The sequence below is a fragment of the Astatotilapia calliptera genome, chromosome 6 (assembly GCF_900246225.1).
Source record: "Astatotilapia calliptera chromosome 6, fAstCal1.2, whole genome shotgun sequence".
In the NCBI taxonomy this organism is placed as follows: Eukaryota; Metazoa; Chordata; class Actinopteri; order Cichliformes; family Cichlidae; genus Astatotilapia; species Astatotilapia calliptera.
In genome coordinates, this window is record NC_039307.1 from 14,367,465 (window position 1) to 14,390,686 (window position 23,222).

The 23,222-nt window shown below is 38.6% G+C and overlaps 2 protein-coding genes across 2 annotated transcripts; both read right to left on the reverse strand.

Annotated features, from left to right (window-relative positions):
• Positions 1-663: 663 nt before the first annotated feature.
• On the reverse strand, positions 664-13,341 carry LOC113023415 (CD209 antigen-like protein E). Its single transcript, XM_026169414.1, has 7 exons — positions 13,314-13,341; positions 11,076-11,212; positions 10,873-10,973; positions 10,589-10,718; positions 2,422-2,454; positions 1,057-1,157; positions 664-902 (listed from the first exon to the last, which is right to left on the reverse strand). The coding sequence occupies exons 1-7, from the start codon at positions 13,339-13,341 to the stop codon at positions 761-763; spliced, it is 672 nt and encodes a 223-aa protein (XP_026025199.1). The 3' UTR covers positions 664-760.
• Positions 13,342-18,755: 5,414 nt separating this feature from the next.
• On the reverse strand, positions 18,756-22,624 carry LOC113023960 (CD209 antigen-like protein C). Its single transcript, XM_026170461.1, has 6 exons — positions 22,290-22,624; positions 21,713-21,814; positions 21,464-21,637; positions 20,104-20,237; positions 19,870-19,970; positions 18,756-19,728 (listed from the first exon to the last, which is right to left on the reverse strand). Exons 1-6 carry the CDS (start codon positions 22,432-22,434, stop codon positions 19,581-19,583), a joined length of 804 nt encoding a protein of 267 aa, XP_026026246.1. The 5' UTR covers positions 22,435-22,624; the 3' UTR covers positions 18,756-19,580.
• Between the last annotated feature and the right edge of the window lie 598 nt (positions 22,625-23,222).

Sequence of the window (23,222 nt, forward strand, 5' to 3'; positions counted from 1 at the left end):
ATTTCTTCACCAATGGAGTATTCCACATTGAACATTTACACAGGCCATGACAGTTGTGTGCATTATTTATTTCCTTTGAAATGATTGTATCAGCTAATTTCTGTAGCTTTCTGCAAGGGGTCCTTGGCCTTGAACATCTCTTTTAATAATCGTTTTCAATTCTCTGTCTAAAATCTTTTTGGGATCATCAGGTCTTGATCAATTTATGGTATAATGATGTTCTTTCAACTTCTTTTTTTACCCCAACAGTGCTCACTGGAACCTTCAGTAGTTTAGAAATTCTTCTGTTATCAATATGTGTTGCAACAGTCTCAAGAGACCACATTGGTTTTACCCATCATGAGATGTTTGTTAAGCAAAACCTCAGTAATGACACAGCTTTTTATAGCCCATCAGTTGAGACTGAACCAGGTGATAGTAATTTGCCTAAGTGACAGAATTGCTTTCTTATTACTAATACAGTTCAGCTGGTGTCACAGCTCTCCATGCCTTTTTGCACCTTTTTCATGTGTTCAATACTTTTTCCGTGTCATTTTTCATTATTATACATGCTTGTAATAATGACTTGTATGGACTGGATGGATTGTTACTGACATGGCAAGAATTTTATGTTAATTATACCTTTAGAAATATATTTACTCAGAAAATTGGGGACTTATTTTACTCGCTGTAAGTGTCCACTGCTTTCTGTTCAGCTTCATTTCAGAAGTTGATCTCATGGCTCTGTGTTCTGCAGTATTTGTTGGGCGTGGATGTTAAATTATGGAGAAACTCTCTTCTCACATATCCAGAATTTTGCACTGGAACATGGTGCATCATTCAAGCTGTTTTCTGAGTTGTAAGTTTTTATCTCTCCACAGTTTTCATTTCTGCCACCATTTGGTTCCCCACTATTCCAGTAGCTGAAATACAGATAAAATTATAAGAGTTAAACTCAACAGGTCAGTCAGTCTTTGGTTTTTAGTAACAAGATATTAACCAAATAATTTTTGTTAATGTACTTGATGACATAAACAGACTTTATGGACAAGAAAGAGATTAAATTTTTATTTCAACCTTGTAGTCATTTGAGTCCCATCCACCCATTTCCATGTCCCCTCTGTCTCTGAGTCAGTCAGTCCAATCCACAAATGCTTCTTGAACTTGTTCACAAAGTTCTTTATTTAGAAAGAGAAAAATTAAATGTACACATTCAGAACTTAAAGTTTGTGCTTGCTTTGTGATAGGTAGCATACATAGAATTAAAAGCACTTCAGTAAATATACACATGACTAAGCACAATTTATCAAGTCTTATGTAAAATCTAGATCTAAATTCCCTGAAACTGTATGTGCTGTATATGTTAAACATTTTACAATTTTGTGTTGTGTGGCCTCAGAGGGAGTGCTTTCACATCTAATAATTTGTCTCTAATAATGTTGTTCGAGTCAGCAATTGTCACTGAAAACCACCACTTAGAGTTAGAGAGAAGTTAGAGAGAAATGATCTTTTCTCTTTTGTCCTCTTCTTGTTTTGAAGTCTTGATGGTGTTACAAGCATCACCACATCTATATTCAGCTGTGTGAGAACTGAAGAAGGCTGCAGATATAATTGGAGCTAAGAAGTCAGCTAAACTCTTTTTTTGTTTTTGTTTGTCTATGCAGGTTTTAACAATCAACAAGCTATTAGAAACTGTCTAAATGTGAACATATAGAATGTTGATATTTTCACTCACATTAGATTTAGTTCAAATTGACATTACATTTACAACTTTACTTTTCAAAGGCCTTTCTCAAGATCTGTCCATCCATTCTATAGCACTTATCCTTACCTCGGCCGCGGGGGGGTTGGCATGTGTTCAGAGGCAGATTGGCAGTCTGACACAGGGCTAACACACAGACAGACAACCATTTTCAACTACATTTACTCCTATGGGGAATTTTGAATGATCCTAACCCACTAGAGAATGAGTGAAACCATGCAAACATAGGGAGAACATGCAAACTCCACACACACCACACAAACCCAGGATTCCTGCCTCACCATGCTTTTTAAAAAGCTACATTTGTTAAAGTGTTAAAGAGACAAAAATGTTGTTAGAGATAAATGCACGATCGTGGCTCAAGAGTTAGCAGTTTGTCTTGTAATCGGAAGGTTGCTGGTTCAAGCCCCGGCTCCGACAGTCTCAGTCAATGTGTCCTTGGGCAAGACACTTCACCCGTTACCTACTGGTGGTGGTCAGAGGGACCGGTGGCGCCAGTATCCGGCAGCCTCGCCTCTGTCAGTGCGCGCCAGGGTGGCTGTGGCTACAATGTAGCTTGCCATCACCAGTGTGTGAATGTGTGGATGACTGAATGTGTAAAGCGCTTTGGGGTCCTTAGGGACTAGTAAAGTGCCATACAAATACACGCCATTTACCATCAAGCATTAAGATATAATTACATTGAAGCTTTCTCTGAAGGTCGTCTCTGCTTGTGGTCATGTCTTCCAATCTTTTCTGGAGCTGGTCTCTCTCTTTAACCAGAATGTTGAAACTGGTCTGTAACTGGTTTCTCTCGCTGGTCACGTTGTCAGCAAGCTTGTGTAGTATCACTGTCTCCATTTTCCACTGAGATTTGCCTTGGGTGACTGTTGGACACATCATCATAAAATAAATACATCACCTGTGAGGATTTTAGCATGCTAATTACATTTCTGTTGTACTCACATAGAAAAACCACAGCTATGAGTCCAGTCAGGAGGAAAAGACACAGCAGACCCAGAAGAATCACAGCAGCTCTCCAGTAACTCTTCTTTACATCTTCAGAACCTACAGGTAGAAGTAAATATTTGTTATATGTCTAATAATAAAATATGTTTATATCCTCATAGGGCTGTTTGATATAACGATATATATCAGATGACGATATAAAAACGTCTATTGTTTCATTTTATGCTATCGTTTGTTTCGTGGTGTCGCAAAAATTCTTTGACCGGCTGGAGCAGCATCTAATAACCAACTCGCAAAATAAAACAAAATAAAAACAAACCAACAAACACGAATACACCAGACATTATGATACAGACTTATAATTTGCACCGATGTTTTTTCAAAATTCTATACGCGAAAAGTGAGCGCGAGAGCCCTCGGTGCGCCTGCTTGCTGCTGAAGTCAAAGTAAACTTTATTGTCATCTCCACTACATACAGTCCAGTATATAGAGAGACGAGACGACGAGGCTCCAGTTACAGCAGTGCAAGTAAACAAACAATAAATATAAGAAGAGTAAGAAAATAAATATACACTTTAGGACCAGGGGTAAAGGGATCAATAACAATTTAAAATTTATAATTTACAGTTTGAGGGTTTAAAGTTTCACACACAACCCGTCGAAAGGGGAGGGGGGTGGCTGCTTCCAAATAGAGCACATTTCATTTATAATGATGTAAATCCAAGCCCATTATGTATTCATGATTTGAATCCTGGGTTGTGTGAAATCTCAGAAATGCACCCTAGACAAAGTAATTCTGTGAACTAAGGTGTAGGTGTGTTAGATTATGTTGTGGTGATCCTCGGTTTGAGGGATGGGTGTTCATACTGGAGTGCAAAATTAAAAACTATGGAAGATGGACAAGAAAAGTTCAAAGCCATCAGGTGCTCAGTTTAGAAAAAAGAGAAAAGAAGTGGAGGAGAAACGAGCAAAAGATACAGGTAAGCAGATGTATCAGTGGATAATGGCAGGTCATCCTGAAACAATCAGAATCAGAATACTTTATTAATCCCTAAGCAAATGATGTGGATTACAGTTGCTCCAAAAAGAAATGGTAAAAATAGTAACAGTAACAGACTAAACTCTTGAACAATACATTATGTTACAGATTCTAATATTAATTAGTCATTGTCAATTTTTGATTTGTCCTGTTCTCATTGTATGACGAATTATGATGGCTGTTTGGTAGCCGTTTGCATACAATGCATTCTCTCTCTCTCTTCATATGTGTGTGTGTGTATAACAGTTTTATGTTAATGTACAATACTTAATATGTTTTGTGTGTGTGTGTGTGTGTGTGTGTGTGTGGGGGGGGGGGGGTGTTCGCCCAGGGCGCCAAACAGGCTAGGACCGCCACTGCATGCATCGGTTACATCACTCGACTCCAGCTACCTGACGTGCAGCTGGAAGCACTTCCCGCAAGTCGAGCTGCCCGAGATTCACAGAATTTACAGAAAATGTTACATTTTTGTGATTTATATTGTTATCGGGATGATAGAATTCTTATATCGGGATATGAGATTTTGGTCATATCGCACAGCCTTATATCCTCATACATTTTATTATAACACCAATTACTATTTTTATCTAAAATCAGCATCTGAGAATGAGTCTTGGTGGCAACGACACAAATACTGTTAGTTTCAAAGTATTTGTATTGTATTGTTTTCTCTTCAGCGCTCGTTCCAAATGGTGTTTAAATTAACCTTGAAACTAATCAAAACTAAAGTAAATACAGACATTAAATAAAAACTAAACTGAAAAACCCACACATTCTGGAAAACAGCTGAGTGTAAACCCAGATAAAAACAAAACAAAACTGTATATCTCGATCAAAATTAACACCCAGCAAAAAATCCAAAACTACAGTAACACTACAGCAAGCCAGACTCTAGATTACTTTTTCCTGAATTAAGTCTTTTTTCTTCAGACAGTTTGTATAGAATTTTCAGTTTTATTTTTAGATTTGTGCACAAAACTTTAGCAACACGTAATTGTAATATCTATAGATAGGTTTGTGGTTTTTACCTGGGGGTGAAGGTCCAGTTGTTTTACGTTGTATGGTTTGGATCACTTCATGATTCACATAAATGTCTTCCACAGTTTGATGCTCCCTTTTAGACTTTCTGCGACAAGCTAATACTTCATCCGTACTCGCATAGACTGCATCCATGATTTTTATCTGCATTGGAGGTTTATTTGGGTCTTTAAGTCTCTGAGGTGATCAGTGCTTTGCGAGAGTCTCTGTAGTTGTGTGTAGTAGCTCTGAACTGTGTGAAAATATATTGACACAAGCAGTTCTCTTTTTAACAGGGAACTGAGATCTGATGGCACTCCTCAGGACTGTGTTAGAGGTTTTGACTGCATTTGTCTTTGTATTTGAATATGCACTTAGTACTAGCTGCAGCACTTTTTCCACTTGAAAGAATTTAAAATATATCACACATTATAAGCAGTGATGGGAATAACGGTGTTAGTTGCCATCAGTAACGCTGTTACTTTTTTCAGTAACGGGTAATCTAACTAATTACTACTCCTATCGTTACAACGCCATTACAGTTACTAACAAGAAAATGCGGTCCCTTACTATTTTTCAACAAACAGACGGTTGAAGCTGTGTTCAGCTTAACGCATCTTATATCAGTTGCATGGAAGTAGCTGACTACGTAAGTAATCTGGACGCTACAGCTTTAAGCAGCTGCGCGCAGGGTTGTCAAAGTGTGGTTCAGCAAACTCTGAATGCGCTTTAATATGCTATTTCTTCACCAATGGAGTATTCTACATTGAACGTTTACACAGGCCACGGCAGTTGCGTGCATTACTTATTTCCTTCAAAATGATTGTATCAGCCAGAGGCGGAGGCAGACATTTGATACACCCGGGGCTTAGCCCTAATGGGTAGTACGCATGTGGAATTTGGGGGTGGGGGGCGGGGTAGGGGGGTTAGAAATGACTGAAAGAATCAGAATCAAAACTAGATGATAGTAGCACTAAATATCATCATAGACCTGCACTACACTTATTTTTTAATTCTACCAAAGTCCACTATTTAGATTGAGAAAAGTTTATATAATTATTTGAACTTGTTGTGCAAACAAGCTGCAAAACGTAATAAATATAGAATTTGAAAAATAACAAACCTAAAAAGAAACACTAGGTACGAGATACATGAGTACCTATGATACGGTGATACTTTTGGTAAACAACCATTTGACTAACATGTCTGTGTCACCTGCTCTTGTTCCATCTCTGTTCCTCTCTCTCTCTGTGTGCTGACAATCAAGCCAAACACCAACATCATCAAATATACAGTTGAAACCCGATATTTACAAACTCGTCAGATAAAAACACAAATACTTTTTTAATTGTAACATCAAATCCGACTAAATGTTTATTTTTTTAGATTGATAAATATAAAAAACATATTTGTTAACTTTAAGAGTAAAGAGAGAAACTATCTGTATTTCTTAATTGTAAATGGCACCAAAATGTATTCAAAATTGAGCCACACTTATGGAGCTCCACAGTTCTTTTCCTGGTGTTTTGGTTGACATCTCTTGATGTTCCCATGTCACAGAAACAGGCTCTGTGTTTTGCCTTATATGCATCCACAGCTGTGCCACCAATTTACTCACATGGACTCTACTAACCTATCAGAAGCTTCTTCAGCTCAGAATGGAATCGTCTGCAGCTTTCTTATTAATTAACAATAAACTTAGTGTACATGTACTCCTAAATTTCATGAAAGTGATAGAAAATAGACAGCTCTGTCTCTCTTTATTCGGACATTTAACTAATTCAAAAGATATTTCAATATTTATTTATCCAAAACAAAACAAGTTTACTCTAAATTGATGTTGTACAGTAAAAAAAAATGTTCTTGTGTTTTCCATAAAGTGTATGTAAATATCTGGTTTAAACTGTGAATATACTGCTGTGTATTGAAATTCCTCTTGTTTTGCATAGAAATATACTGAACAACATACAAAACATAATATATAAAATAACACCTACCAGAGTTTTTTCTTTGAAAGAAGCCACTTATGTCCATTCTTGTATATCAGTACATTACTGAAACCGATTTATTTAGCCGTGGAGGGTAACAACTGAAAATATGAAATAAACACACATGTAAGCTAAGACTGTTCGGCTTTTCACTTTGCCGTTTGTTGATTCACTTGAAGAGCAAGTAACGTAATATGGGTCAAGTGATCAGTTTGATATCAATCTTTCGTGATACACCATCATATTTACATTATTTGTACAGTACGAATGATTTGCTTTGGTACCTGGTGGAACTTCAGTTCTCCTCTGTCTGCCTGGCTCCCAGTGATGCGCGAATCATGAACGAATCGTTCAATACTCGAGCATCACTTTACTGACTCATGAACAGAGATGGGCAGTAACGCGTTACTTGTAACGCGTTACTGTAATCTGATTACTTTTTTCAAGTAACGAGTAAAGTAAGGGATTACTATTGCAAAATCGGTAATTAGATTACCGTTACTTTCCCGTAGGAACGCTGCGTTACTGCGTTACTAAAACCGTGATTTTTTTTGCGAGAATGTCTCATGACAGTGACGTAAGCAAGTGCGACGTTGGTGATAGCAGCTGTGTGCAGATCAACAATGGATAATATATCGAGTGCGGGAGAGAGTATGAGCGTGCAGCGTTTAAAGCGTGGAAGTACTGACCTTACTTTGAGTTTGATTCCATAAAAAGTGACAAAAACATTAGCGTCCATCGTGCGTGGGAAGAAAACTTCTTTTTACAGCGAAAAAAAACCCTAAACTTCCGAGCAAGCACCGAGTAGCTACGACGTGATGGGAAACTCACAGAGACACTCGCGCGGATTCTTCAACTGACCGCAGCACACCTGCACCAGGGTAACCCTCCGCCTACCCTGCTCCTGCTTTACAGGTGAAAATAGAGCAAAAGGACCGCTGAGTCTTTGACTTTATTTATTTTCTGCTGTGTTTTACTTGCATCTGTTTGAAAGAGTGAGTGAAAACACAAAAAATATTTTATTTTATGTGCTGGAATGTGTAGAAAATAGGTTTAAATGTTAAACTAATTTATTCAAGTCAGAGAATGTTGCATATAATTAAATGTTTTGCTTGATGCATAAAGTTAAAAGATTAAAACTGATAAAACAAGTTAAAAAAAGAGACTTTTCCATTTGATTACATTTTGTATGATGGATTATGTAGAAAAAGTAGAATTGGGCTGAAAGATCTATCACTTTATCACCTCTTCAGGTTGTAAATCGTGTTTTTAAAAAGTAACTAAGTAACTAAGTAATTAATTACTTTTGAAAATAAGTAATCAGTAAAGTAACGGGATTACTTTTTTGGGGGAGTAATCAGTAATTAGTTACTGATTACTTTTTTCAAGTAACTTGACCAACACTGCTCATGAATCATGATTCACAAGCCCAAGTGACTCACTGGGTCATCCCTGTTGCTGTTAGCAGCAATGTATCTAGCTTATAATTAAAATTGTGGAGAAAAAAAAAACATCCAGTATCGTAACAAAAAAAATTCTGCTCTGAACTGGAAGAAAAAACCCTGAGTAGAAGCTCACATCAAGAAAATAGCTCGGTTCACAGTAGCATCGCTCTGCTAACATGCTAACAGCACATTTGAGCTACTCACACCCTCCCTTCCTGTGCTGAATCGTAAGCGTAAGCGAATCACTCAGGACTCGCTCACCCCCTCCCTCCTATGCTGAATCATAGAGCGAACGAATCACTCACTCACTCACTCACCCCCTCCCTCCCTCCTGGCTCACAGCTTCTTCTTCTTCTTGGTTGGCAACCAATGTTAAGGCACATTACCGCCCCCTGGCTCACAGCTCAGTGGACATTTAGATGAGAAAATATATATTTAACACATTTAAGGAAAATACTAATAAAATAAAAAATAAAAATATATTAAAATAAAATAAAATAAAATAAAATAAAAATAAATAAATGTTTATTAAGCAATTTTGATAGGAAATTGCTTAATTTTAGAAATGTTTTTGCTCTTTTTTGCTCTATAAAATAGTTGTTTTCTTTTAGAATCATTCATCTTAGCAGTAGGATTTAGATGAAAAGAGAAACAAATTAAGTTTGAGTGAAAATGTACATTTTTTGAACTCTCTGGTCGACTGACTCAGTGAATCAAATGACTCAAAAACCGATTCACTTTGGTGAGTGACTCATTAAAACTCGATTCAGTAAAAAGAATCAAATTTACCATCACTACTGGCTCCGTTTCTCCAACAGCGCACTCGCAGGCAGCAGCTCCCCCCGCCCCCTCGCTCAGTCACTTAGTGTCTGAGCTCGGATCATACCAATATTAGGGGGGATTTACGCACAGTCGTAAATTCCCACAGTGTGCACTATGTGCTTCGAATGTTGTGTGTAGTTTTTGTTTTATACAGTTGTCAGCCAGGCATCTAACTATGAAAAAATTACACTCCAAAAGATCCCGGGCTTCTGAAAAAACAACCCGGGCTTAAGCCCAGTAAGCCACCTCCCCGCTCCGCCACTGGTATCAGCTAGTTTCTGTAGCTTTCTGCAAGGGGTCCTTGGCCTTGAACGTCTCTTTTAATAATCGTTTTCACTTCTCTGTCTAAAATCTTTTTGGGATCATCAGGTCTTGATCGATTTATGGTGAAATGATGTTCTTTCAACTTCTTTTTTTACCCCAACAGTGCTCACTGCAACCTTCAGTAGTTTAGAAATCCTTCTGTAACCAATGTTATCAATATGTGTTGCAACAGTCTCAAGAGACCACATTGGTTTTACCCAGCATGAGATGTTTGTTGAGCAAAACCTCAGTAATGACACAGCTTTTTATAGTTGATAGGTTTGTAGCTTAACCCCATTCGCTGGAACGTTCAAGACGATTCAGTTACACAGCAAAAAGCATTAAACACCAAGTAGGCAAAGTTCTTTGTGTTACTCATATATGAGGGAGAGAACCACGACAAGCGCCGTTCTTTCACTTGACCCCAGTCGCTCTCGTCTGCTCCCCCGTAACACTGCTCTTTTATTGAGGTTACATGAATATACATAGCTTCATTAACATATGAAATCTACATACAAACAAAGAGTACCTTGCCTGTGCGTTGTGTAAGTGTGTGTAAGTGTGTGTGTGTGTGGGGGGGGGTCAGAGTGTGACCCCATAAACGACTTCGCTAAACCTGCTGGTCTGGAAGTCCAGCAGTTCATCTAAACAAAAGGCACTTAGCCTAAAACTGACATAGCTACGTTTATCCTACCATAAAACAATAAGAGAAGGTACGACCTCTCCCATGCTCCCAGGGTGTGGGTGGGAATGCCAGAACACTCTGGAATGCACACAAAGTGTTTGCAGACTAGTAAGGCTCAAACCTCTACCAACATGACATTGATTATAAAACTCTACGCATATATGAGTAGATATTTCTAAGCATAAATGATAATCAACAATACAAATCTAACAATAGCCCATCAGTTGAGACTGAACCAGCTGATAGTAACTTGCCTAAGTGACAGAATTGCTTTCTTATTACTAATACAGTTCAGCTGGTGTCACAGCTCTCCATGCCTTTTTGCACCTTTTTCATGTGTTCAATACTTTTTCCGTGTCATTTTTCATTATTATACATGCTTGTAATAATGACTAGTATGGACTGGATGGATTGTTACTGACATGACAAGAATTTTATGTTAATTATACCTTTAGAAATATATTTACTCAGAAAATTGGTGACTTATTTTACTCGCTGTAAGTGTCCACTGCTTTCTGTTCAGCTTCATTTCAGAAGTTGATCTCATGGCTCTGTGTTCTGCAGTATTTGTTGGGCGTGGATGTTAAATTATGGAGAAACTCTCTTCTCACATATCCAGAATTTTGCACTGGAACATGGTGCATCATTCAAGCTGTTTTCTGAGTTGTAAGTTTTTATCTCTCCACAGTTTTCATTTCTGCCACCATTTGGTTTTTGAATCTTCCAGTAGCTGAAATACAGATAAAATTATAAGAGTTAAACTCAACAGGTCAGTCAGTCTTTGGTTTTTAGTAACAAGATATTAACCAAATAATTTTTGTTAATGTATTTGATTACATAAACAGACTTTATGGACAAGAAAGAGATTAAATTTTTATTTCAACCTTGTAGTCATTTGAGTCCCATCCACCCATTTCCATGTCCCCTCTGTCTCTGAGTCAGTCAGTCCAATCCACAAATGCTTCTTGAACTTGTTCACAAAGTTCTTTATTTAGAAAGAGAAAAATTAAATGTACACATTCAGAACTTAAAGTGATGTATCATCATCCTTTCTTCTGCACACATCTATGTTTGCACACACACAAACCTGTTCTTCTCGGCTGTTGATAATCATCAGGTCTGAACCTTTTTTAAGGCAGTCTCGTCTACTTTCTTCCCAGGATTTCTTCTCCGAAGACACTTGGTACCAACTATCACTGAAGGCCACCCAGTGTTCTTGGCAATCTGTTTAAGAAAAACAGAATAATAATTTGTGCTTGCTTTGTGATAGGTAGCATACATAGAATTAAAAGCACTTCAGTAAATATACACATGACTAAGCACAATTTATCAAGTCTTATGTAAAATCTAGATCTAAATTCCCTGAAACTGTATGTGCTGTATATGTTAAACATTTTACAATTTTGTGTTGTGTGGCCTCAGAGGGAGTGCTTTCACATCTAATAATTTGTCTCTAATAATGTTGTTCGAGTCAGCAATTGTCACTGAAAACCACCACTTAGAGTTAGAGAGAAGTTAGAGAGAAATGATCTTTTCTCTTTTGTCCTCTTCTTGTTTTGAAGTCTTGATGGTGTTACAAGCATCACCACATCTATATTCAGCTGTGTGAGAACTGAAGAAGGCTGCAGATATAATTGGAGCTAAGAAGTCAGCTAAACTCTTTTTTTGTTTTTGTTTGTCTATGCAGGTTTTAACAATCAACAAGCTATTAGAAACTGTCTAAATGTGAACATATAGAATGTTGATATTTTCACTCACATTAGATTTAGTTCAAATTGACATTACATTTACAACTTTACTTTTCAAAGGCCTTTCTCAAGATCTGTCCATCCATTCTATAGCACTTATCCTTACCTCGGCCGCGGGGGGATTGGCATGTGTTCAGAGGCAGATTGGCAGTCTGACACAGGGCTAACACACAGACAGACAACCATTTTCAACTACATTTACACTTATGGGGAATTTTGAATGATCATAACCCACTAGAGAATGAGTGAAACCATGCAAACATAGGGAGAACATGCAAACTCCACACACACCACACAAACCCAGGATTCCTGCCTCACCATGCTTTTTAAAAAGCTACATTTGTTAAAGTGTTAAAGAGACAAAAATGTTGTTAGAGATAAATGCACGATCGTGGCTCAAGAGTTAGCAGTTTGTCTTGTAATCGGAAGGTTGCTGGTTCAAGCCCCGGCTCCGACAGTCTCAGTCAATGTGTCCTTGGGCAAGACACTTCACCCGTTACCTACTGGTGGTGGTCAGAGGGACCGGTGGTGCCAGTATCCGGCAGCCTGTAACAGCCTGTTCTGTTGCTTTGTCTTTGTACTCAAATGCCTGCTCATTGTCTCAAAAAAAAATGTGAATTTTGTCACAACAAGGTGTTATTCATGCAAAAAACAAAAAGCATTTTTTTTCTCATGGTGTCATGTTGTGATGTCCATCTTGCTATCTCCCTTGTGTATAGTCTCCAAGCTGTTTATTAATTCTGTAAATGCTGTAAACAATTCACACAATTGTGTTCTGTTTCTGTTTATTCTTTATTCTTCCTCTTTTTCCTTCAAGTTGCTTACATACGTGTTTTGTTTTATTCTATTACTACTTCTGCGAATTTGTGCTATTTTAACCATTCTACTTTCCTGCTCTATATTCTGCTGTTTCTAACTTTTACTCTTTAGAAAACACATGCATTGTTATTGTAACCCATTCGTGTGCATTACTCCAGCCAATGCTTTGTGTTCTGGCTCATAAGTAAGAGGCAGAAGACAGTTCTGGATCTCCGGGCTCTTTACTTTCAAACACTGTAATATATAGAAATACAGAAAACCATGAACTGTACGTGTTGTGCATCTGCTATGGCCGGCCCTCCTCCAGCCATACTGGAAGGAGATTTGTAGACCTTGTAATAAATCAAATAATGTAATAAATCAAATGAAATAAATTGTTTTAGAATATCAACTTAGTCAACAAAAAGCATAAAATAAATAATATAAAATAATATACCACTGAAAGAAATCACCAAAAACACAACTTAGAAGAATAATACACAAAATAATAATTAAAAAAAAAATCAGACAAATGTTGTGTTCATTTTCGAGACAGAGGAGACAAATATGTTCTAAGTGCATTTTCTTAAATTTATTTAGCAGTTAAAGGTTCAAGCTGAAAAATGGCTAGCGTGTCTCTTTGCTCACTCAGGGGGCCCAAATGAACAAAGAGCACAACACACAGACAGTAAACATCTTTACTGCGGGTCACTGAAACCGAATGAAAACATGACTGGAAGAATCAGTTGAGGGTGGCCTTATGTTTCATACCAGCTCACGTTTCTTCCTCTGCACCTCTCTGGACATCTCCTTATATAGAGATTACCCTTTTGCAGGAAACACTCTCATTATTGTGGCAACCACCTCTTGCACTCCGGTCAGGCCTGCATACAGAGATAGGGAGGGAGAAAGGAAAAGGGGAAAGAGAGCTTCTCTAAACCCAGAAATTTACGGCCCTGTTTCCTCCAGCAGAGTCAGTCTGAAAGTTTTGTATCTTCTAGTGCTGTCACTGTCTGCACTGGCAGGCCATGTGGAGACAGGAGGAGGACCCAAATGCAGACACTTAGAAGCAAATCTATATCTTAACAAAAGGCAAGCTGTTTATTGAAGGCTGATCAAAAGGTGCAAAACAAAGGGCAAGGTGAACCAATACGAAACTAAACACTAACCTAAACTGGTTAAACTACAATTAAACATGAAAAAAAATGGACTTTAAACACGGGAACCTGGAAACATGGTGTAAAACATAACAGACAACATTACAAAGAATGAAAAGTCACAGACTATATACAGACAGGAGGTGATCAGGGGAAGTGGAAACACATGGGCAGTGTTGGGGAGTAACAGAATACATGTACCACCGTTACGTATTTAAAATACAAAATATGAGTAACTTTATTTCGTTACAGTTACCGTTTAAAAAGGTGGTATTCAGAATACTGTTACTTTGTTGAAATGCAGGGATTACACGGCGGTGTTTCCCTGTTTCATATGTTAGTCTATGCCCTCTCTATTTTTGGAAACCCAAACAAAACACGCATTAAGAGGCTCTAATGCCTGTATCTCAATCTCGTGTCTCATAATGACGTGAAGAAATATTTTTTTTAATGATTTAATATGAAGGCAATAGGCAGAGTGTTACAGGCATAGCCCTAAAGAATGTAGCCTCACGGGCAGTGTAGTCTGTGCTGCAGGGAGAATGGACTGCCATACCCGTTATGTGTCTGTGAGCGCGAGGAGGGAGAAAAAGGAGAGTGGAAAAGTACGAGCTGTCATCGAGCAGAAACGGGAGATGGAAGCAGGTAAATATCATAATGCAGCCAAAAAGAGTGCCTGATGAGCCCAGTTGTAAGTAGGCTATTAAGACTCGACTGTACACTGTGTTCGTGTTTTCCTCCAATACAATAGGTTCTGTTGGAGCAGCCTTTCAACGCCTCTCTCTGTCTCTCACCTCTCACTTTGTTGTGTGGGTCAAGAAAAGTTGACCCACACAACAAAGTAAAGCTATTTTTCAGCTACGAGCCCGACAGGGAACCCGACGTATTAGCCAGAGGTCCCTTTACTATGGTTCGGAGCCGCGGACCTTAAGTAACAGTAATAAATCACACAGCAATAGTAAATTCACGTAGTTGTGAAAAGCATGATAATATATTAAGTAATCCAAAGTATTCAGAATACGTTACTCTCATTGAGTAACGTAACGGAATACATTACAAAATACATTTTGGGGCATGTATTCTGTAATCTGTAGTGGAATACATTTTAAAAGTAACCTTCCCAACACTGCATATCAAAAGCAGTTCGAGCCCCGGCTTGGACAGTCTTGGTCGTTGTGTCCTTGGGCAAGACGCTTCACCCGTTGCCTACTGGTGGTGGTCAGAGGGCCCGGTGGCGCCAGTGTCCAGCAGCCTCGCTTCTGTCAGTGCTCCCCAGGGTGGCTGTGGCTACAATGTAGCTTGCCATCACCAGTGTGTGTGGGTGGATGACTGGATGTGTAAAGCGCTTTGGGGTCCTTAGGAACTAGTAAAGCGCTATACAAATACAGGCCATTTACCATTCTATTTATCTGACTGAATCACATGAATGGTCGAATGTTATTATTGTGTGTATGTGTGTGTGTGTAGGTGGTTGTGGGTGTTTGTATGTCCAGTCCATGTGTTTAACGTGGGTCAGATGTCAGGAGGCAGAGTTCAGGAGTCTGACAGCTGTGGGGAAGAAGCTGTTCTGGTACCTGGTGGTCTTAGTCCGGAGGCTCCTGTGGCGCCTCCCAGAGGGCAGGAGGGTGAAGAGTCCATGTGCTGGGTGACTGGGGTCTTTGATGATTTTCCCAGCCCTTTTCAGACACCGCTTCCTGTAGATATCCTTTATGGCAGGAAGTGGTGCTCTGGCGATGCGCTGGGCAGTTTTCACAACCCCTTGCAACGCCTTCCGGTCCGAGGCAGAGCAGTTCCCGGTACTAAACTGTTATACAGTTGGTCAGGATGCTCTCGATGGTGCAGCGATAGAAGTTCACCAGGATGTCTGAGGACAGGTGGTTCTTCCTCAGAGTCCTCAAGAAGAAGAGGTGCTGGTGAGCCTTCTTGACCAGCTTGGAGCAGTTGGTCATCCAGATGAGATCCTCGGAGATGTGGACTCCCAGGAACTTGAAGCTGCTCACACGCTCCACAGCCGTCCCCTTAATGTAGATGGGTGGATGTGGGTCAGCATTCCTCCTGTAGTCGATGAGCTCCTTGGTCTTCTCGGTGTTGAGCAGCAGGTTGTTTGTGTCACACCACTCAGCCAGACGATCCACCTCCTCCCTGTAGGCGGCCTCATTGTTGTCATTGATGAGGCCAATCACCGTGGTGTCATCTGCAAACTTAATGATGGTGTTAGAACCATCGGCAGGTCTGCAGTCATGGGTGAAGAGGGAGTACAGGAAAGGGATCATCACACAGCCTTGTGGTATACCGGTGTTCATTGTGATTGTAGATGAGCAGTGGTTATCCAGCCGGACATGTTGGGGGCGGTTGGTCAGGAAGTCCAGTAACCATATGCACATGAGGGAACTGAAGCCCAGGTCTGTCAGTTTCCTGATGAGTTGTGAGGGGAGGATTGTATTGAATGCTGAACTGAAGTCAGAGTAAGAGGTTGTTGGTCTGGCGTCATGTCTGCTTTGGTTGTGGTTGTGGGATTCCCTCGCTCAAAACGAGCATAAAAGTTGTTGAGCTCGTTGAGGAAGGAGACATCAGAGGATGTGGGGGAGGGGTTGGTGGTCCTGTAGTCTGTAATGGTCTGGAGTCCTTGCCACATGCGTCAGGGATTGGAGTTGGAGAAGTGTTTTTCTACCTTCTTTTTGTAATGGTGTTTGGCTTTTTTGATACCCTTCTTTAGATTAGACCTGGCTGTACTGTAGGCGTGTGCATCTCCTGACCTAAAGGCGGTGTTGCAGGCCTTCAAGAGGAGACGAACATCCCGGTTCATCCAAGGCTTCTGGTTGGGGTACATGGTAATCCGTTTCTGGGTGGTGACACTGTCTGTGGTTTTGGAGATGTAATCCAGTACAGATGAGGCGTACTGGTCCAGGTCTGTGTGGGTGAACATATTCCAGTGTTTTTAAATCTGCGTCTGTCCCCTCTGGCCACACTTTAATTGGCCTCACAGCAGGTTTCACACGTTGGATGAATGGACCTTGTGGACCTTGTGCACAAGGTCGTTTGTGCACAAGAACTAATTAATGTTGAGGAATTTAAGTATTTGGGAGTGCTACTAGTCTCGAAATTATCCCTTTAAAAAAACATGTTGAAAATGTAGTGAAAAGTGTAAATGTTAACATACGGAACTTTAGACATATCCACACATCATGAACAGACACAGCAGCGATTACATTCCTGTACTCTGTGATACTGGCTCATATTGAATACTGTATTACAAGTTGGTCCCATACTAGTCTCGCTGCTATTGGGCCAATCGAAGTATGCAAGTGATGGCAAGCCACACATGGTAAGCTCCACACCTCACCACCAGTTGATTCACTTTAGTTTACTTTGCAGTCACTACTTTAAATGTAATTCTACTTATTATCCAATATCGTTTGTTTATTAAATAATTTTATTTTTTCATTACACCTTCTAATGTTTATATGGTGTGCACACATAGTAACACTGCAAGGTCAAAGTTCTTTTTTATGTTATATTTATACATCTTTCTTAGTTTGAGTTACCTGGGGTTTGGCTTCTCCTTCCTGGCTGGCAAAAAGTGTGGCAAAGGGAGAGCTGAAGTACCACTGACAACATGCTTCATTGCCTGGGGGGTGTTTCAAGTTTGTTTAATTGTTTTGTATTAGTTGGTTATATGGCAGCCATTTTGTTTCCCCCCTTGTGTGTCATTTGGTTTGGCTAAGCCAGTATTTAAGTTCCCCTGTGGATCATTTTGGGAAGGCAGTTTGTCTTATGTTTATTTGAGGTTTTGTTAATTGTTATCTTGATTTTAGTTTATTGAGTTGACCTCTTTTATTTTCGTCTGCCTGTTTAAGTGTTTTTTTAATCTTTGTTAAATATCTTCATATTTTTGGATCAATAAAACCCCTTTTTTTTTTTAAATTGAACACCTGTGTCCTTTATGCCTTACTGCTTGGTCCCTGATAATGCAACAAAAGAGCATTGAAAATATTACATAAGAAACTTTTCTCATATCACCATTTTCAAATTTTAGATAAATACAAGTTTCTAAATTTTACTAATTTCAAAATATTTAAATCTGCCTGTCTAATATGCAAAGTTATACATGGTCTGGCGCCTCCAACAATAAGTGATCTAATTAAACAAAAGTCTAGCAGTGTTGCCGGGTCTCGATTGACTCGAGCCACTATTAAAGGTGATTGTGAATTGGCATTTAGACGGACCTCCTTTTCACAGAATGCTCTGTCATATCAGGGAGTGAGCTTCTGGAATCATCTTCCACTGTCAGTGAGGGAAAGTACAAGTCTCCCCATCTTTAAGAGTCACTTAAAAGGTTGGCTGAGGGACACACAAACACGTAATCATGTTTAATTAGTCATGCCTTACATTGGACATGAAAAAGAGTTAAATGTATTACAAAAAGGGAAACAAGTATTGTAATGGGTCAGATCAATATCAGGACAGTCAGGGCATGTATAATATTGGGGATTGTGCAATATAATTGATGTGCCTAAGGCTATAATCTGGCATATTTACATTTGTTAATATGTTCATTATGTATTTTCCCTCTTTCTAAATTAAATTAAATTAAATTAAAATTAAGTTGGAGAAAAAGCAATGCAAATGAACCACACTGTGTGATGTAAGGAGCTCTCTGATTAGTGTGAGACAGGCTGACTGCCTGAATTTCTCTACGCTGACTTTTCTACACAGTGTGTTGCTTGTACAAGGGCATATAAAGATCATTACGAGTGGTCATTGCTCTGAAATTGCTGCCAGGAGGATGCATCATCTATGTAATGTGCTGAGGATTGTCTCTTTGTCAGGTCATCCCTCAGCTTCCAGGTTAGAAAAGTGGCACAGACGTCTTTTATTCATTAATAAATTATTTATTAGTTGGTTTAATTATTTAATTATTGTTACCTAAACAAATAACATTACACATTTTTGGATTGCAAAGCTGTTTATACAAGAAAAACAGAGTACAGCAGAGTAATAGTCTGATCCCTGCCCCCCTCAGACTGCAAGCTAAAATATCCTTTAGCATGATATTAAACAACAAAATGCTTTAACTTATTTAACAATACATTGGTTGTAAAATAAAAGAATATCAAATAAAACTTCATGTTAAATGATAGGACATATTTAGCCACAGTTTTTGTTGTGCACCTTTGCTACAAGAGAAAAAAACTTGTCACTTGTTCTGAGAGGCACAAGAGGAACTGGGGTATTACATAAGTAACTCATGGGTGGCAGAGATGTATGTGCAAGACATTTATGAGGACAGTGATAAAGTATGAACTACGCCCCCACCAGATCAGTACCACATAAATGTCTTTGTGGATATAGAGAAAGCATATTTAGGGTGCCAAGAGAGGAAATGTGGTACAGAATGAAGAAGTCAGAAGTGGAAGAGATGTTGAAACATTCTCAAGAGAGCTCATGGGTTTTACCCATCATAAGATGTTTCTCATGTGAAACCTCGGTAATGACACAGCTTTTTATAGCCCATCAGTTGGGACTGATCCAGTTGATATTAATTTGTACTAAGTGGCAGGATTAATTTCTTATTACTGGTAGAGTTTAGCTGGTGTTCAATTCATGGGTTCTGTACTTGTCTCATTGTGTAATTTTTCATTATTAGACATGACTTAATTTACAGACATCTATGGTTTGATTTCCTTGCATGTGTGGATTGGATGGGTTGTTACTGACAGATTTTTATTTCAATAATACCTTTAGAAATACGTTTACTCAGAAAATTGGTGACGTGTTCAATACTTATTTTTCCCGCTGTAAGTGTCCACTGCTTTCTGTTCAGCTTCATTTCAGGAGGTCATCTCATGGCTCCATGTTCTGCAGTATTTGTTGAGTGTGGATGTTAAGTTAAGGAGAAACTCTCTTCTCACATATCCAGAATTGTCTATTGGAACATGGTGCATCATTCCAGCTGTCTTCTATATTGTAATTATCTATCTCTCCACAATTTTGCCATGTGCCACCATTTGGCTCTTTATTCCCCTGATTCCAGTAGCTGTAATACAGATAAAATTATATGAATTAAACTCAACAATTCAGTCAGTATTTTGTTTTCAGTAAGCTATTAACCAAATTAATTTAGTTAAAGTGCACAATGACTTTATGGACAAGAGACAGATTTTATTTTTATTTCAACCTTGTGCTCGTTTGAGTCCCATCCACCCATTTCCATGTCCCCTCTCTCTCTGAGTCAGTCAGTCCAATCCACAAATTCTTCTTGAACTCGTTCACAAAGTTCTTTTTTAGAAAGAGAGAAATGAAATGTAAACATGCAGAACTTAAAGTGATGCATCAGTGTATCAGCTGTTTTCATTCAGTGTTTAATTCTTTGTTCTACACACATCTGTATTAAGTTTGAACACACACAAACCTGTTCCTCTCGGCTGTTGATAATCATCAGGTCTGCACCTTTTTGAAGACAGTCTTGTCTGCTTTCTTGCCAGGATTTCTTCTCTGAAGACACCTGGTACAAACTATCACTGAAAATTACTTTTTCTCGGCGATCTGTTGAAGAAAAACAGAATAATAATTTGTGCTTGCTTTGTGATAGGTAGCATACATAGAATCGCAGTTAGACCCTTTAAAGAAGGCTCATAATGGGAAGAAGCAATCAGTGGTACAAATTCAAAGCACTTCAGTTAAAGTGTGTGTGTATATACATACATACATATACAGTAAATATATATATATATATATATATATATATATATATATACATACACACATATATATATATGTGTGTATGTATGTATGTATGTATATATTTTTTTTTTTTGGGGGGGGGGTGACTTTCAGGTGTATGGACCAATGTTTTCGTTTCTGATCAAACCAGAAATCTTTAATGAGCAGCTAGATTTGTCTCGCATTAAGCTCCAGAGTTAATGCCAGTTAATGCAACATCGAAGCAGCTGTAATCCATAGCTGTGCGTGTTCATGGAGCTTGCAGTTTCACCTGCTGGACATCACTACCTGACAAGTTTAACTGTCTTCAGAACATTGCAGAGGCCTTATTGACAGTATTTGGCTCTACATATCTGTGTGAGCAGATTTTCTCTCACATGATGTCCTCAGGTAGCCGTCTGAATGCTGGACACTCGGAGACCTGTGTCTCTGAGTGGGAAACCAGAGATCACATAACATGTGTGTCTCTGTATTAACAGACATGCCATATTGGATTAGTTTATTTTTCTTATCATTCTTGTGAGGAGACCATAAATAGCATTTGTATTTTCTGTTGTACAGTTCACTTGCTGTTATGGAGTTCTTGTTAGGGATAAAAAGTGTCTTTTTTTTGTTTCAAAATAGCTGATAACTATTCGCTGATAGCTGCCAACATCTGCGAACAAATATAATTCTATAAAGTGGTTCTATATAGTGTGTAACTGTTAATATAGAGCGTTATTAAATTTATTGCTAATGCAATCATATGGCACACTGACCTCTGAGGAAATTTTAAATGGCACTCATCATCAGAAAGGTTGCCTACCCCTGAGATAGACAGACAACCATTTGCAACTACATTCACACTTATGGGGAATTTTGAATTCACCAATTATCATAACCCACTAGAGAATGAGCGAAACCATGCAAACATAGGGAGAACATGAAGACTTCACACACACCACACAAAACCAGGATTCTTGCCTCACCATGCTTTTTAAAAAGCTACATTTGTTAAAGTGTTAAAGACTTAGAGGTAAATCTGCCATCAAGCATTAAGATATAATTACATTGAAGGTCGTCTCTGCTTGTGGTCATGTCTTCCAATCTTTTCTGGAGCTGGTCTCTCTCTTTAACCAGATTGTTGAAACTGGTCTGTAACTGGTTTCTCTCACTGGTCACGTTGTCGTAAAGCTTGTGTAGTATCACTGTCTTCATTTCCCACTGAGATTTGCCTTGGGTGACTGTTGGACATCATCATAAAATAAATACATCACCTGTGAGGATTTTAGCATGCTTTACATTCATGTTGTACTCACAAAGAAAAACCACAGTTATGAGTCCAACCAGGAGGAAAAGACACAGCAGACCCAGAAGAATCACAGCAGCTCTGCAGGAACTCTTCTTTAAAATTTCAGGACCTACAGGTAGAAGTAAATATTTGTTATATGTCTAATCATAAATTTTTTTTATATCCTTATACATTTTATTATAACACCAATTGCTGTTTTTATCTAAAAAGTAGTATGAGAGACTTATTGCATCTGAGAATGGGTCTTGGTGGAAGCGAAACAAATACCATTACAGTGGAACCCCGGCTTACGAAGACCCCATTTAACGAAAAATTCAAGTTACGAAGGCACTTAACGGCAATATTTCTGCCCGTGGTACGGCAAAATGCCCGCGTAACAAAATAGATAAAATAGAAAATTTTAAAAAATTTAATTAAATTCCATAATGTTATGTACATGTACACGTACGTATGTATGCATGCATATGTATACTTTCTTCAGACAGTTTGTATAGAATTCTCTGTTTTATTTTTAGTTTAGTTTTGTGCACAAAACTTTAGCAACACGTAATTGTAATATCTATAGATAGGTTTGTGTTTTTTACCTGGGGGTGAAGGTCCAGTTGTTTTACGTTGTACGGTTTGGATCACTTCATGATTCATGCAAATGTATTCCACAGTTTGATGCTCCCTTTTAGACTTTCTGCGACAACCTAATACTTCCTCTGCATTCTCATAGACTTCATCCATGATTTTATCTGTATTGGAGGTTTAGTTGGGTCTTTAAGTCTCTGAGGTGATCAGTGCTTTGCAAGAGTCTCTGAAGTTGTGTGTAGTAGCTCTGAACTGTGTGAAAATATACTGACACAAGCAGTTCTCTTTTTAACAGGAAACTGAGATCTGATGGCACTCCTCAGGGCTGTGTTTGGGATTATGACTGCATTTGTCTTTGTATTTGAATATGCACTTAGTACTAGCTGCAGCACTTTTTCTACTTGAAAGAATTTAAAATATATCAAGCATTATAAGTATGAATAAAAACAGGAGAGAAGGCCACTGCATATTAATCCTAAAACATTATATATTAGAATATGTTTATAAAGTGAATACTTTCCATGGAACATGGGATGCAAAAAGTTGGGAAATGGCTTCAATTAGAGCATCGTAAAATGACAAGAGATCGTAAGACATGTACCCTCAGGCTCCCTCCTAGATTTAGAGATGTTCTTTCCTATTTCACTTTTGATTCCCCGCTTAACCAGCGTTTCTCCCTGTCCAGAATGTGTGCATCCATCTCATTGAAAGAATGGCCTAATCCTTGGATTGGACCAATTTTTGGCACAATGGTCTTTGATCAGTGGTTCTTGATCAATGTTCAATTTGCATATTAATAATCAAGAAACTGACTTCACAGCCCAATGTTCACCAGTGGTGCTAGTTTCAGTTATTATGCAAATATACTGTTAATAAGCTTGGGGAAACCTGCAGTCAGCTGAGACTAAAGAAGTCACTTGGATGACTGAAGAAATTTTTCTCCC